The sequence below is a fragment of the Myxocyprinus asiaticus genome, chromosome 2 (genome assembly GCF_019703515.2).
Source record: "Myxocyprinus asiaticus isolate MX2 ecotype Aquarium Trade chromosome 2, UBuf_Myxa_2, whole genome shotgun sequence".
Taxonomy (NCBI): domain Eukaryota; kingdom Metazoa; phylum Chordata; class Actinopteri; order Cypriniformes; family Catostomidae; genus Myxocyprinus; species Myxocyprinus asiaticus.
Window position 1 is genome coordinate 51,634,417 of NC_059345.1, and position 13,515 is coordinate 51,647,931.

The window sequence follows — 13,515 nt, forward strand, 5'->3', positions numbered from 1 at the left end:
AGAGAATCTATGGGGTATTGTCAAGAGGAAAATGAGAAACAAGAGACCAAAAAATGCAGATGAGCTGAAGGCCACTGTCAAAGAAACCTGGGCTTCCATACCACCTCAGCAGTGCCACAAACTGATCACCTCCATGCCACGCCGAATTGAGGCAGTAATTAAAGCAAAAGGAGCCCCTACCAAGTACTGAGTACATATACAGTAAATGAACATACTTTCCAGAAGGCCAACAATTCACTAAAAATGTTTTTTTTTATTGGTCTTATGATGTATTCTAATTTTTTGAGATAGTGAATTGGTGGGTTTTTGTTAAATGTGAGCCAAAATCATCACAATTAAAAGAACCAAAGACTTAAACTACTTCAGTCTTTGTGCATTGAATTTATTTAATACATGAGTTTCACAATTTGAGTTGAATTACTGAAATAAATGAACTTTTCCATGACATTCTAATTTATTGAGATGCACCTGTATATATATGAAATCAACATGTACATAAATATTACATTTGACGTTTTAAATGAGTTATTTAAAAGTTATCTCCTTTTTATCACCTTGGACAACCTTATTTGTCAATAACATATATGCTTTTATAACAATGCATTTCTATAAATTCTAAATCTATCAATTTCAGAGGAAAAAAAATAATTGTACATTGATTACATGGCTGTTATTATCCAGCTAAATATATGCATGCATGCTACCACAAGTGGGTGCTCTTCACCAAATTAAGTAAAAGCATTACATTTACAACTGAGCAGAGGTTGAGCTAATAACACTGGAGAATTATCATCTTTTTATGTAAGAACAAAACACTCCACTCCAAATAATATGTTATAAAAGTTTATTACTGATCAAGACAAATGAAGGAAATCTCTACATTGCTTTCAGTCTCAATCAATCAATGGAGAGGTGATCGTCAATTCAGGGTCCTATCCTGATCCGAGTACATCCAACCATAAAATATTAAACATAAATCTAAAAAAATATTTCTCATGAGGCATTTTATTCCTACGTACAGTTACTGAGAAAATGCTGAACTTGAAAAGGAAGATATGCGAATCAGCTCCAAGTCTGTGTTTTACTGTGATCATCTGTAGTCAAATAGAGACAAAAATTATGGGCAAAATGACTTAAAAACAATCATATGTATAAGAACATTCATACTTATTACTGCCATTACAACTAAATTTCAAACTAGAGGGCACTTCTTGACTAACCTTTAAGTACAGTAATATTGTATTTATACAGAAACAATTATTTTTGAACTCATGTTTTAGCACCAACAGAATGTTTTCATCTAATAATGCATATTTTTTTTTTAAAAAAAGGGAAAGACAGACAGTCAGCAGGAAACTGCTGCTTCTAGAGTCTTGCTATGCTTCAAAGGTTCCTCATTCTATTTTACAATGGGTTGCTGTTAACCGTCCATCTCCTTTTGAGAGTTCTTCGAGGTATCGTCCTCCAGGACCTTGGATGGAGTGAGAGCTTCCAGTTGCATGTCTGTGTTCACAGACTTTGTTCCATCAGTTGAACATAGAAAGTCAGAGGGTGTTACACCACTTTCATCTGAGGGGGAACAAAGGGGGCTGACAGGAGCCTCAGAGGGTGAGTGAGGGGGAAGGTTCTTGGGTGATTCCTGTCCTGACACATCATTGGGTGTGGTCTCCACGATCTCATCTTTCACCATGTCTGGATCACTTTGTTCAGTTTCAAGAACCTGTAACCCATCCTCCTTTGTGTTGTAATTGTTTGGTAAGGGTTTTATATCAGTAATTTGAAGGGGTTCTGTCTCATCCCGAACCATAATCTCAGAATCTGTCTGAATGGAGAGATGTTCAGAGTCATCTTGGATCTCCATTGGCCTGAATGATGGGGTCAAACAACAAGAGAAAAGCAAAGAAAAATGAAACGGGAGCGATACATAAATCTCCTTTAAGATATGTAAGCTGTAAAGTCACCTGACTGATATACAATCAAACTTTTTTAGTTACAATAGCAGTGTCCAGGTTACATTTCACCCCAAAAGAAAAAGAGACTATATTTCACAAAGTAACTGAAGTCTTTATTTAGGATAATTAAGATTTTAGGCATTGTGATTACATTTTTATGACAATTAAGGACATTTTTCGCCTAAATTCTCATTACCGTAATGCATCCAGACATTTCACTGAGGTTTTATTTTTGTGTGTGAAATTCCCATCATTTGCAATTATTTAGATTCTCATTACAGCAATACAAAGATTTAATACAATATTTTGTTTTATTTCATTTAAATTAGCATAAATTAAGGGCTTTACGACAAATACTTCCATAATACAGACAGTTTACTGTTGAAATAATACATATTGTTTTGCAAAATTTTCTTGAAAAACAAAGTCTTGATGCAAAGATCTTTTTGGTCCAAAATACAAGGCTTTTCCTTGAAAATATAATTTCTTATTGATTTTGAGGTGAAATATGACCTGGACATGATCTTGGCAGATTTCTTGAGATTCACTCAAAAGCCCTCGATTGAATGACTTCCAAACCACAGCATAAATGCTAGCAAACAATAAGGGGATAAATTCCTATTTTATTCCTAATTCGTTTTTCTAAAACAGTTTAAAGTATGAGCAATTCATCTGTTTTCAAGTTGACAACTTTTTTGGTATTTCCAATTAGAAAGAGACAGAACCAACAGTAAGTGAACAGTAATTCTTCCACTTCCCCCTCACAGCAACTCATAAGGACCCCTCTCTGTCGTCCACATTAATAAGGATGTGTTCTCCAGCCTTAATTAATGCCAAAACTCCAGTTTTTAATTTAAGAAAGGTCTCCTGAATACCAATTAATATGCATACCAATTACACTAATGAAAATACAGATTAATTTTTTTACAATAAATTATATTTCCAAACAGCTCAAGGTTAGGGGGTTTGTATTCACACCCATGTTTCATCAGAAAAGGTAATTTGTCTCAATCAGGCAAGCTACACTTTCCAGTCTATTTTTACTCTCCTCTTTTCTCAGCCCTAACCTCTACATTTAACAAAAATACAAATAAGCATATGGTGTCATTGTACACCAATACATCATACAGCTAACAATGAGAGCAAAGAAAAAGTATGCCAAAACATTTAGAGTAAAACCCCAACTTTTTAAGAGACATCAAGTCATAGAAAATAAGTAACAACAGGACAAAAGCAACAAAATTCAACCTTTTATACAACATAATTACAGTATAAAACACTTAAAAAAAAAATTAAAGTATTATAAATAGCTATGACAGTTCACTCAAAAATAAACATTCTCATCATTTACTCACCCTCATGCAACCCCAGATGTGTATGACTGACTTTATTCTGCAGAACACAAACAAAGATTTTTAGAGGAATATTTCAGCTCTGTAGGTCCATACAATCCAAGTGAATGGTGACCAAAATTTTGAAGCTCCAAAAGGACAAAGACATTATAAAAGTAATCCATAAAGACTCCAGTGGTTAAATCCATGTCTTCAGAAGTGATATGATAGGTGTGGGTGAGAAACAGATCAATATTCAAGTATTATTTTTTTTTTTTACTATAAATCTCCACTTTCACTTTGTTCCTGGCAATTCACATTCTTTGTGCATATTGCCACCTACTGGGCAGGGAGGAGAATTTATAGTAAAAAAAGGACTTAAATATTTATCTGTTTCTCACCCACACCCATCATATCGCTTCTGAAGACATGGATTTAACCACTGGATCTTATGAATTACTTTTCTGCTGCCTTTATCTGCTTTTTAGGCTTTTCTGGTCTAAAAAGGTCTGGTCACCATTCACTTGCATTGTATGGACCTACAGAGCTGAGATATTCTTCTAAAAATCTTTGTTTGTGTTCAGCAGAAGAAAATCATACACATCTCAGATGGCACGAGGGTAAGTAAATGAGAGAATTTTCATTTTTGGGTGAACTATCCCTTTAAGAGACAAAAAAATAAATAAAAATAAAATAAATAAATGCCTACTGGAATCTCATGTGCCTATACTGGCTTCTCATTTTTAAATTTTACTGACATGTGTTGTTGGCCTCCCAATCAAATAGTATAACAGTGATGCATGTGCTTAAACATGAAAATTATTTTCTTACCAGTTCATTTCTGATCCTCCATTTGCAACTTTAAAATGTAGAAACAATATGTAAGACAATTTGACATTTGTCACAAAGGAAAACTGATATTTCTGCAGTAAGTTCATGGCTGAGTATGATACCTGGCTCCATGATGATCTGGCAGGCATGGTTTGGCCTGCTGAGCAAATGTTCGGTCATCTGGTCAGCGCCAGAGGCGTCTGCCAGAAAGTCACACTTGAGGCATACCAGTGTAAGACTCCTTGAACAGAAAAAATATTTCATAAAATGTACAAGTAAACCCTCTACCTCTGTAAAAAAAAAAAAAAAAAAAAGTGTCAAAATGCATCAAAACGTACCGTATACCACGAGGAGACCTCCTCATTCTGCCAATACGTACTTTTGAAGAACTGCTGTGAAACCTAGAGATGAGAAGACCATTGTCTAGAGACCTGATCACTTTCATTTGAAACTAAAACTGTATCGCCGTCATCTCTTTACCTGACCATGTGCTGTCTGAAAGCATTCTGGCAACTTGTTCTGTACTTGCATAAGGTGCACTTCCGTGACAAAGGATAATGAGTGTAAGGATCCACAACTTCGGTGAGACACTCTGCACACTTATGTTCTCCACTTGGAAGTCTGTGGAGAATAAAGTCTTGTCAATATACTTTTGAAAGCATATAGGCTGTGACTCTCTAGTCTAACTTGTAATACATCACATTAACTAGGTAAGTGCCGTGACTACTTAGAAAACTCACTTTAATTTTTTAAGCTCATTATTGTGGATGGTTCGGGTTGAGCTGGGCTGGTTTGTGGTTTTTGGTTTTCCTCCATTAAAGTTGGGTCTTGTTGTATTTGCTGGTGTTTTATTGGGATGTTTGGTTATTTGGGGACTTGTGGGAATGATATAGGACTTGCTTGAAGTGTTTGGACACACCGGTGCACCAGAAAGTGAGGCCCGAATCGTCACCTTACAAGATAAAATAATGCTGATGAAAAGTAGAATCCAAAATGACATGTAAATTTAATTTCAGTGTTAAGTGGCATTTAATTTTAAAGGATGTTGGTTTCAGCAGACCTTGGTTCCTGGAGGCAATCCTTCAAGTTTTCTTGGCTTCTTAAATGTTCGGTGGAAGTGTGTTTTGTGCTCCACTTTTTCCTTGTAGGTTAGAAAATTTAGTCGGCACTTTCCACACCTTTGAATTCCCTTTTTCTAGAAAATATAATCAGAAAGGCAAAGTACATATTGTACATATAAGTGTCAGGTTATATTTACTTATTTCCCATTAGAGTATTACTTTTTTATGTAAGAGCATAAATGCAAGTTTATTTAAAGCTCAAGTATTTAACTTTTTTTTTTTTTATTATCCCCTTTTCTCACCAATTTGGAATGCCCAATTCCCACTACTTAGTAGGTCCTCGTGGTGGCGCGTTTATTCAATCTGGGTGGCGGAGGACAAGTCTCAGTTGCCTCCACTTCTGAGACCATCAATCCGTGCATCTTATCATGTGGCTCGTTGTGCATGACACCGCGGAGACTCCCATCATGTGGAGGCTAATTCTACTTTCTGCGATCCACACACAACTTACCACGTGCCCCACTGAGAGCGAGAACCACTAATCACAACCACGAGGATGTTTCATCATGTGACTCTACCTTCCCTAGCATCCGGGCCAATATGGTTGCTTAGGAGACCTGGCTGGAGTCACTCAGCACACCCTGGATTCAAACTCGCGACTCCAGGGGTGGCAGTCTGCGTCAATACTCGCTGAGCTACCCAGGCCCCCTAGTATTTAACTTTTTGATTTTAAAATGCTTTCTCCTATCTTAGCTTAATATGCAGAGACAACTATAAATAAGCCATTCATAGTCACACTATTTCTCTGTGGTGCTATAAAAATATTGCACCTGAAACACCAACATAGACCCAACCAATGGCGTAAGTGTGGATGAAGACTATGTTTTAGGGCTGGGTGACTGGATGATGTAATATCCCAATGCTGATACTGACAGTCATTGACAGACAATAATTGACAATATCGGGAAATGAAAAAACCATGGAGCTGGGAAGTCGCCAAATATATTACATAGTAGCCCAGTAGTTATCATGCACTTACGTTTTTAAATATGAATTAAAATTAGAGGTCAACCGATAGTGGATTTTGCCAATACCGATAAATAAAGTAGTGGGAAAGGCTGATAACTGATTAATTGGCGATAGTTTTTATAATCGATTTATAGAATGTCAAAAAAAAAAAAGAAAATCTCTTTACTCTTTAAGAGTCCAAAATGAATAAAATCCCAGATCCAGTTTATGTTCAACCAAAATTCCAATAATAACAAGAAAAAGATTTAGGGGGGCCTGGGTTGCTCAGCGAGTACTGACGCTGACTGCCACCCCTGGAGTCGCGAGTTCGAATCCAGGGTGTGCTGAGTGACTCCAGCCAGGTCTCCTAAGCAACCAAATTGGTCCGGTTGCTAGGGAGGGTAGAGTCACATGGGGTAACCTCCTCGTGGATTTAGTGCATAAAGTGGGACTTTCAAGTATAAACAAGCCCGAAACACACCGGGGACTCATTTTTTGAAATGACGAAAAAACTAATCGACAGATAACCGATAGTTCCAAAAAGCAACTATTGGCAACGATTAATCGGTAAAACAATATATTGGTCGCTCTCTAATTAAAATATTAAAACGTTAAAATCATTATGGATTAAAGAGGCTAGTTGTGTTCAATTTTACTGCCAACATGCTCTGTGAATAGCATGAAACATTTCAATAAAAGAATTACATTTCTAAAGCAAAATTGACTTGTGGAAGTGAAGTGCATGCAAATATATTCCACTGATCCCTTGGCAGTTGGGGCAGGGAGGCTGATGATGTAATCGGATATCACAACTTATTTTACAAATAAAAATACTGTGAAAATATTTCTTGCATATCGCCCAGCCATTCTATGTTTGTTCGATCAATGTCAGACGTGGAGTATTCGGGAAAGCTGTTGGAAAACAATGTTGTTGTTTTTTCACCCTTTGGACATGTCTCTAATCCACATAATTCACAAGCCAGTAGGGATGTCATAAAATATCGATATATCGATTATTGATCGGCACGTTATTTTATCTATATATTTTTGAGGCATCAATATATTAAAATCAGCCGACATTTAGAAGCCCAATTTGCTTGCTTTCCAATTCACTCATTTGGCCTCTGTTTATCAGTCTGGCGTAATAGCGTTGGGAGACCACAAGATGGTGATATAACATGTATCTCTCACACACACACACACACACACACACACACACACACACGATGAGCTGAAGCAGGGCAGGAGATGGCAGTCCAGAATTACAAAAGTTTTGGTACTTCAAGAATGAACAAAGTGATGTTAATTTTGCAGGTTAGTGTGAGAATTGCGCAAACTGAACAATTAGAAATGGCAATGTTTATTATGCAATTTCTTTGCATTTAGCCTTAAATAGAGCTGTTCAGCTTGTAGTCCAATAAACCCAGAAGAGAATTGGCCATGGGTTCCCTTAGGATTTTCCTATGGGTTTTTATAATGGGGTTTTTGAACTAATGAGAAAAATAAGGTCTGTGGTAAACTTTACTTGATGATACGTGGACATTTTGTCCTACAACATAAATTACACACTTTCATACCTCAAAGATGAATTTTGAAGACATACTGAATTACATACTTTTTTTTTTTTTTTTTTTTTTAAATACGAACGGTGGCTTCAAAATTCAAGTTTGAGGTATGAAAGTGTGTAATTTATGTTGTAGGACAAAACGTCCACGTATCATCAAGTAATGTTTACCACAAACCTTATTTTTCTCATTAGTTCAAAAACCCCATTATAAAAACCCATAGGAAAATCCAGAGGGAACCCATGGCAAATTAACCTTCTGGGTTCACCTACAAATTGACTTGATGAAACGGATGAAAAGCTCTATAGGTCTTTCATTCAAGCTGTCAAACCACAAAACGACATACTTGTAACTGAAAATACATCGTGTTGGCTCTATGAAAGATACATGTTCACAATAGATCATCCAGTGATGGTTCGAGTAAATAATCTTTGTCCTTTGATAATGATTTGGATCTAATTTAATGGAAAACTACGCGAGTTGCGCACCATGGCACTTCAGAATGTTGACGCTGAGCGTTGGCAGTCTGTTCGTACCTTTGTAGAAAATAAATTGTTTCTACTTTTAGAACGTGCCATGTCATCCGCTGTGTGACCCCCTTTAATTTTTCCTACCACTCACACTTTACCAAAGTTGTGTGTCTTAAGAGACAAATACTATTGTGCAACGAGCAGCCCTATTTATATCTGAAAAAAAATCACGATATTTATCGATAGTCATAGGGAAAATCTTCCGATTATCGATGCATGAAAAATGCATCGATCCCAAGCCTACAAACCAGATCTGACTTGTGGTTGGTCTGGTTTGCCGTTGCTAGGGAGAGGCCCTTAAGGAATAGCCAGGGAAGGTGAAGAGAGTAAGCCGCCACTGTCAGCCTGTTATATATTGCACCTAGGTGTTCGGCAGACAACCAAATCAATCGAACCTTGTAGTGAGAGCCAATGGGGCAGTTCACAACTGAATTGCACATTGTGCAGACTTCAGATCAGCTAAATCTTGAGCCCCAAAAACAGATAAAGCCCTGTCTAAGAACATGTCAAAAAGACTCTGGCTCAACATACAGTTTTGGGTTAAAAGTAGTAAACCAGAAGTAGGCAATAAATCCATTTCCAAATACCTATCTGTACTTAAAAAAAAATTCAAATACATACATACATATGAAGTCACACACTTACTTGATGTCTCATGTAGTGTTGCATGTACATATGGCCACTGCGATGGACTTTCAGGCAGAAGGGACAAAGCAGGTCTTTAGTGTTTTCATGAATTATGCGGAAATGGGTATCCACATCAGAGAAGAAGGATGACCTGTAATTACAGACCTTCAAAAGAGTAAAAACAAAGTGAGAATCAAGCATCTTGAAATAAAAAAAATTACATTGAGCAATGAAGAAGCTTTACCTGACAGGCATAGGGCATCTCTCCAGGTTTGTGATTATCCCTCATGTGTTCCAGAAGCACTTGTTCCGTCTCAAAGGCCAATTCACATATTTTACAGTTGGCTTGGGAATAAACAAGATTGCAAAACGCTTAACTACAACCATCAAGTTATTCCCCTTGGGTAAAAAATTCTCATTCCAATGATACCACCCCTGGCAACTGTTTCGTAACCAAATTAAGTTGGTAATGTTAAACCTGTTAACCTGCACCACCTTGTTTTGACCTCAAGCCTAAAAATACAAACCCAAAATTCAAGGGCTGTAGTTCAATAATCCTTTGGACCATAACTGTGGTCTCTTTTAAAAGACACATGAAAATTTGTTGACCAAAAGTCAGAATTAATAAATGTCATGAGGAAAAATAGTTATAAAAGCTCAAATTTATTGTCAAGTGATCAAGTTTTTACCATAACATATTTACATTAAATAATATGACACTGACCTGCTTGATGCAACAATGAAACAATGGACCTAAAGCCACAAGTCTGATAATGTTCTAAAACAAATTTGAGGATAGGAGTTATAAGAAACGTTTTCCAAGACCATGTCATGTGACTCTGACCACGTATAGCATTTGCTGTTAGCATTAGCGTCATAAATGCAGAATGGTTTAGAAAATATTTGTGTATTTTGAAATACTGTAAAAAGTGTCTGTCCACTTAAGAATAGTTCACACAAAAATAAAAATTATGTCATTATTTACTCACCCTCATGTCATACCAACCCAAAAAAAAAAAAAAAACACCATAACATTTGTCCATATGACCAGTGTGCTATATCAAAGTCTTTCTAGCAAGTCACTCCACTGGGGCCATCTTTAGTATGCTCTCCATTTCCAGTCATTAAAGTGCAGCTCTTATCTACTTGAATGGGGAAAGACCAAAATCTCCAAAATGGTTGGTCAAGATTACGAACAAAGAACATATTTCAGGAGGTCACGTGATGCCATGCAAGAAGCAGACGTGTGAGCGACAAGCTCTGCGCACTTTGCTAAATTTTTAATTATTTTCATGTTATAATCTGGTGAAATTTGATACACCCAGTTACACAATTGCTCTCTGAGGCAAAACATGGCAAAGAAGTCAAAATCCTCAGGCTCTGGAGACATTAAAAGACACTTACGTGTTCAGGATGAAAGCCCCAACAGGCCTACAGATCGGGGACTCGATTTGGATGGTGCAGCAGGAGAGGTGATCCAGCGTCAGTTGTCCAACATGTCGGTGATGTTGACAAAGGTTCTTGCTGACTTGGAGGATCTCGCTGTAATACGACGATCGATTACGGCGATGGAAATAAAATTCTCTGAGCTAGTTACAAGAGTGACTGATGTTGAGAGAAGAATCGATTGTCTGGAAACTTCGGAGAGGGAATTAACCGCTAAACCGCCTGAAAGTTGATTTGGAACATCTCCTTGAAAAGCTTGAAGATCTTGAGAATAGAAACCGCAGGTATAACGTTCAAATTGTTGTAATTCCTGAGCATGAGGAGAGCAGAGATATGGTGAAATTCCTAGACGAGTTTTTCCCAAGTCTGCTCGACATAACAGGTCACAAGCTGGAAATTGAGCGAGCTCACAGAGTCCCAGCTCACAGATTTGCTGAGGGAGATAGGCCCCGATCGATTCTGGCCAGATTTCTGAGATCATCCGATAAAGATTTTGTGTTGTGGACTTTGTGAGTTCGACAAGAGAGAAACGCGATCGGTTCAAGGAATGTAAGAAACTCTTACATCAGCGATAGATCACTTTTGCTCTGATGTTTCCGGCCAAACTGAGAAAAGAAACGAAGGACGGTCGTAAAGTATTTACATGTCCCAATCAGGCAATGTCTTTTATTGAATCAATGGGTGAGTAAACCACTGGGTGTTTCTCATGTGAGTGGGTCGACTCGCTGTACTTACTCTGGCTTTTGAGGTAGATGGGCATCATTTTGGTTTCTTTTTTCTTTTTGTGTTGGCTCCACCGAGTGGCTGGAGTTTGTATTGTGAATAACACTTTTCCTTAAAGAAAATTTTGCACTGACGAAAGATTACATTTGCACTGAAGTTCCCGGCCAGTTTGAGAGTGGACACTACGGATGACCGCAAAATATCTACATGCTCACACAAAGGATGTCTTTTATAAAGTTGATGGATTGTGTAAGTCATGGTATATACTTTTATGCGGCCTCTGAGTGAACCGGGATGCCAGTTTTGTTTCTTTTTGTATTGGTTCCGCCTAGCGGCTGGAGCTTGTTCTATTGAATAACACTCCTTTGGAACAGCTGTGGATTAATCTGTTCGTTCTTCATGCTTATTCCTCCTGCTGGCTGGAGTTTGTTTTGTTGAGTATTTTTACGGGACATTGTAATGATTACGTCATCCGCTGAACTCATAACAGCTGGCTCACTGAACATTCGTTTGTATGTCCGAGGAATCTGAACGGTTTTATATCAGCTGGAATTTGTTTTGTGGAAGATCACACCTTTGAGACAGTTCTGTGAATGAATCTACACATTCTTGTGTTCATTCTTCCTATTGGCTGGGGTTTATTTTACAAAGTATTTTCTGTTATGTAATTTTGCCTTGTAAATTTGTGAGGCAAAACTAAGCAATCCGATGGCAAAGTTGTCATGGGGGCTCGTGGGCATTCATGGACCTTTTGAGTTTAGAGGGATTGTCGCCTGTTGGCGCTTTCGTGTGCGGGGTTAATGCGCAAGTTTTTCTTTTTTCTGTTTTTGTTTTGTTCGGGGGGAAGTTCGGGGTTTGATTGTTTCACTAATGGGGAATGTGGTCTGTATAATTTTGTTTTTGACAATTTATTTTTTCTACTAAATCAAAATGTCAAATGTTAATATAAGTGTACTATCTCTCTCCACATGGAATGTGAATGGGTTGGGGCACCCCATAAAAAGAAGGAAGGTTATTTCTTTTCTTAAATGTAAGAAATATGATATAGTGTTTCTTCAAGAAACACATCTCTCCCTGCAGGAAGCTGAAAAATTTGGGCAGATATGGGGTGGACATGTTTTTTTTTTAGTGCTGGCTCAAGTAAGAGCAAGGGAGTCATTATATTGATTAATAAACATCTACAATTCAAATGTCTCAAACTGATTAAATATAAATTAGGAAGAGTCATTATTGTTTTAGCAGAAATTCAAGGGCAAAGGTTGATTTTGGCTAATATTTACGCACCTAACGCTGTTGATCAGGGCTTTTTTATAGATCTTGAAGGGATGTTGCAAACCGCTGGCACCCCTCATGATATAATATTGGGAGGAAACTTTAATCTTTTGATGGACTCAGTCCTTGATCACAGTGAAGCAAAAGTGTGTAAACCCCCTAGAGCAACATTTACGCTTCACAGGATGTGTAAAAATCTTGGTCTTACGGATATTTGGAGACTTTTGAACCCATCTGGTAGAGACTATACATTTTTTTCATCAGTCCATAAGATTTATTCTAGAATAGATTTTTTTTTTTATATCCAAATCCCTCATTTCATCTGTTGTGGATTGCTCAGTTGGAAATATCATCATGCCCTGATGAGTTTAGAGATATTGCCATACACAGAGAAAAAAAAAAATCATATAGTTGGCACCTTAATGTGTCCCTTTTGCAAAATCCTGATTTCCAACAAATGTTAAAGACTGAAATTAATGTTTATATGGAGACCAACTGGTCCTCAGTATCTTCTGTAGGCGTGGTTAGGAGGCACTTAAGGTGGTTCTTAGGGGTCAGATCATACAGTATGCCTCATTCATCAAAAAATCCAAAGCACGAGAACTTGTGGAATTGGAAGGAAATATTAAAAATGCAGAGGCAGAGCTGAAGCGCCATTTGTCATCTGATGGCCTCAGAGAATTGACCCGACTGAAATACAGATATAATACTATTTTGTCATGGAAAGTGGAGTTTTGGCTATTCAGGGCAAGACAGTCCTACTTTGAGTCGGGTGACAAAGCAGGAAAACTTTTGGCTAGATATATAAAGCAGAGAGAGTCTTTTTCTACTATTCCCTCAGTGAAATCTGCTGGTGGTGAAATATTTACCTCGGCCATTGATATTAATAATGCTTTTAAAGAATTCTACTCTGATCTCTATAGTTCCACGTTTTCATCTACTGATGAAGATATTAGAAACTTTGTGGAACCATTAGAACTCCGACTGAGCAAAAAAACATTCTCTTGATTCTGAGATAACCTTGGAGGAGCTTGGCGAGGTTATTGAGGCCTTACCCACAGGCAAGGCTCCGGGGCCTGACGGCTTTGCCGCTGAGTTTTTCAAATCTTATGCTACAGAACTGGCTCCAATTTTGTTAGAAGTTTATACTGAATCATTAAAGAATGGAA

The 13,515-nt window shown here is 37.5% G+C and overlaps 1 protein-coding gene across 2 annotated transcripts in view; it reads right to left on the reverse strand.

Annotated features, from left to right (window-relative positions):
- Window positions 1-866: 866 nt before the first annotated feature.
- The window catches only part of znf280d (zinc finger protein 280D), a 32,721-nt gene continuing 20,072 nt past the window's right edge, over window positions 867-13,515 (reverse strand). The window contains exons 10-18 of one of the 2 annotated variants that reach the window (XM_051652597.1): window positions 9,150-9,250; window positions 8,924-9,070; window positions 5,175-5,309; window positions 4,855-5,066; window positions 4,595-4,735; window positions 4,453-4,515; window positions 4,237-4,355; window positions 4,115-4,142; window positions 867-1,865 (exon numbers count right to left, since the gene is read on the reverse strand). In XM_051652597.1, the coding sequence (XP_051508557.1) occupies window positions 1,421-1,865; window positions 4,115-4,142; window positions 4,237-4,355; window positions 4,453-4,515; window positions 4,595-4,735; window positions 4,855-5,066; window positions 5,175-5,309; window positions 8,924-9,070; window positions 9,150-9,250 (1,391 nt within the window). In that variant the 3' untranslated portion in view covers window positions 867-1,420. The remainder of the gene's footprint in view (window positions 1,866-4,114; window positions 4,143-4,236; window positions 4,356-4,452; window positions 4,516-4,594; window positions 4,736-4,854; window positions 5,067-5,174; window positions 5,310-8,923; window positions 9,071-9,149; window positions 9,251-13,515) is intronic. The other variant, XM_051652606.1, reaches the window with a different exon arrangement.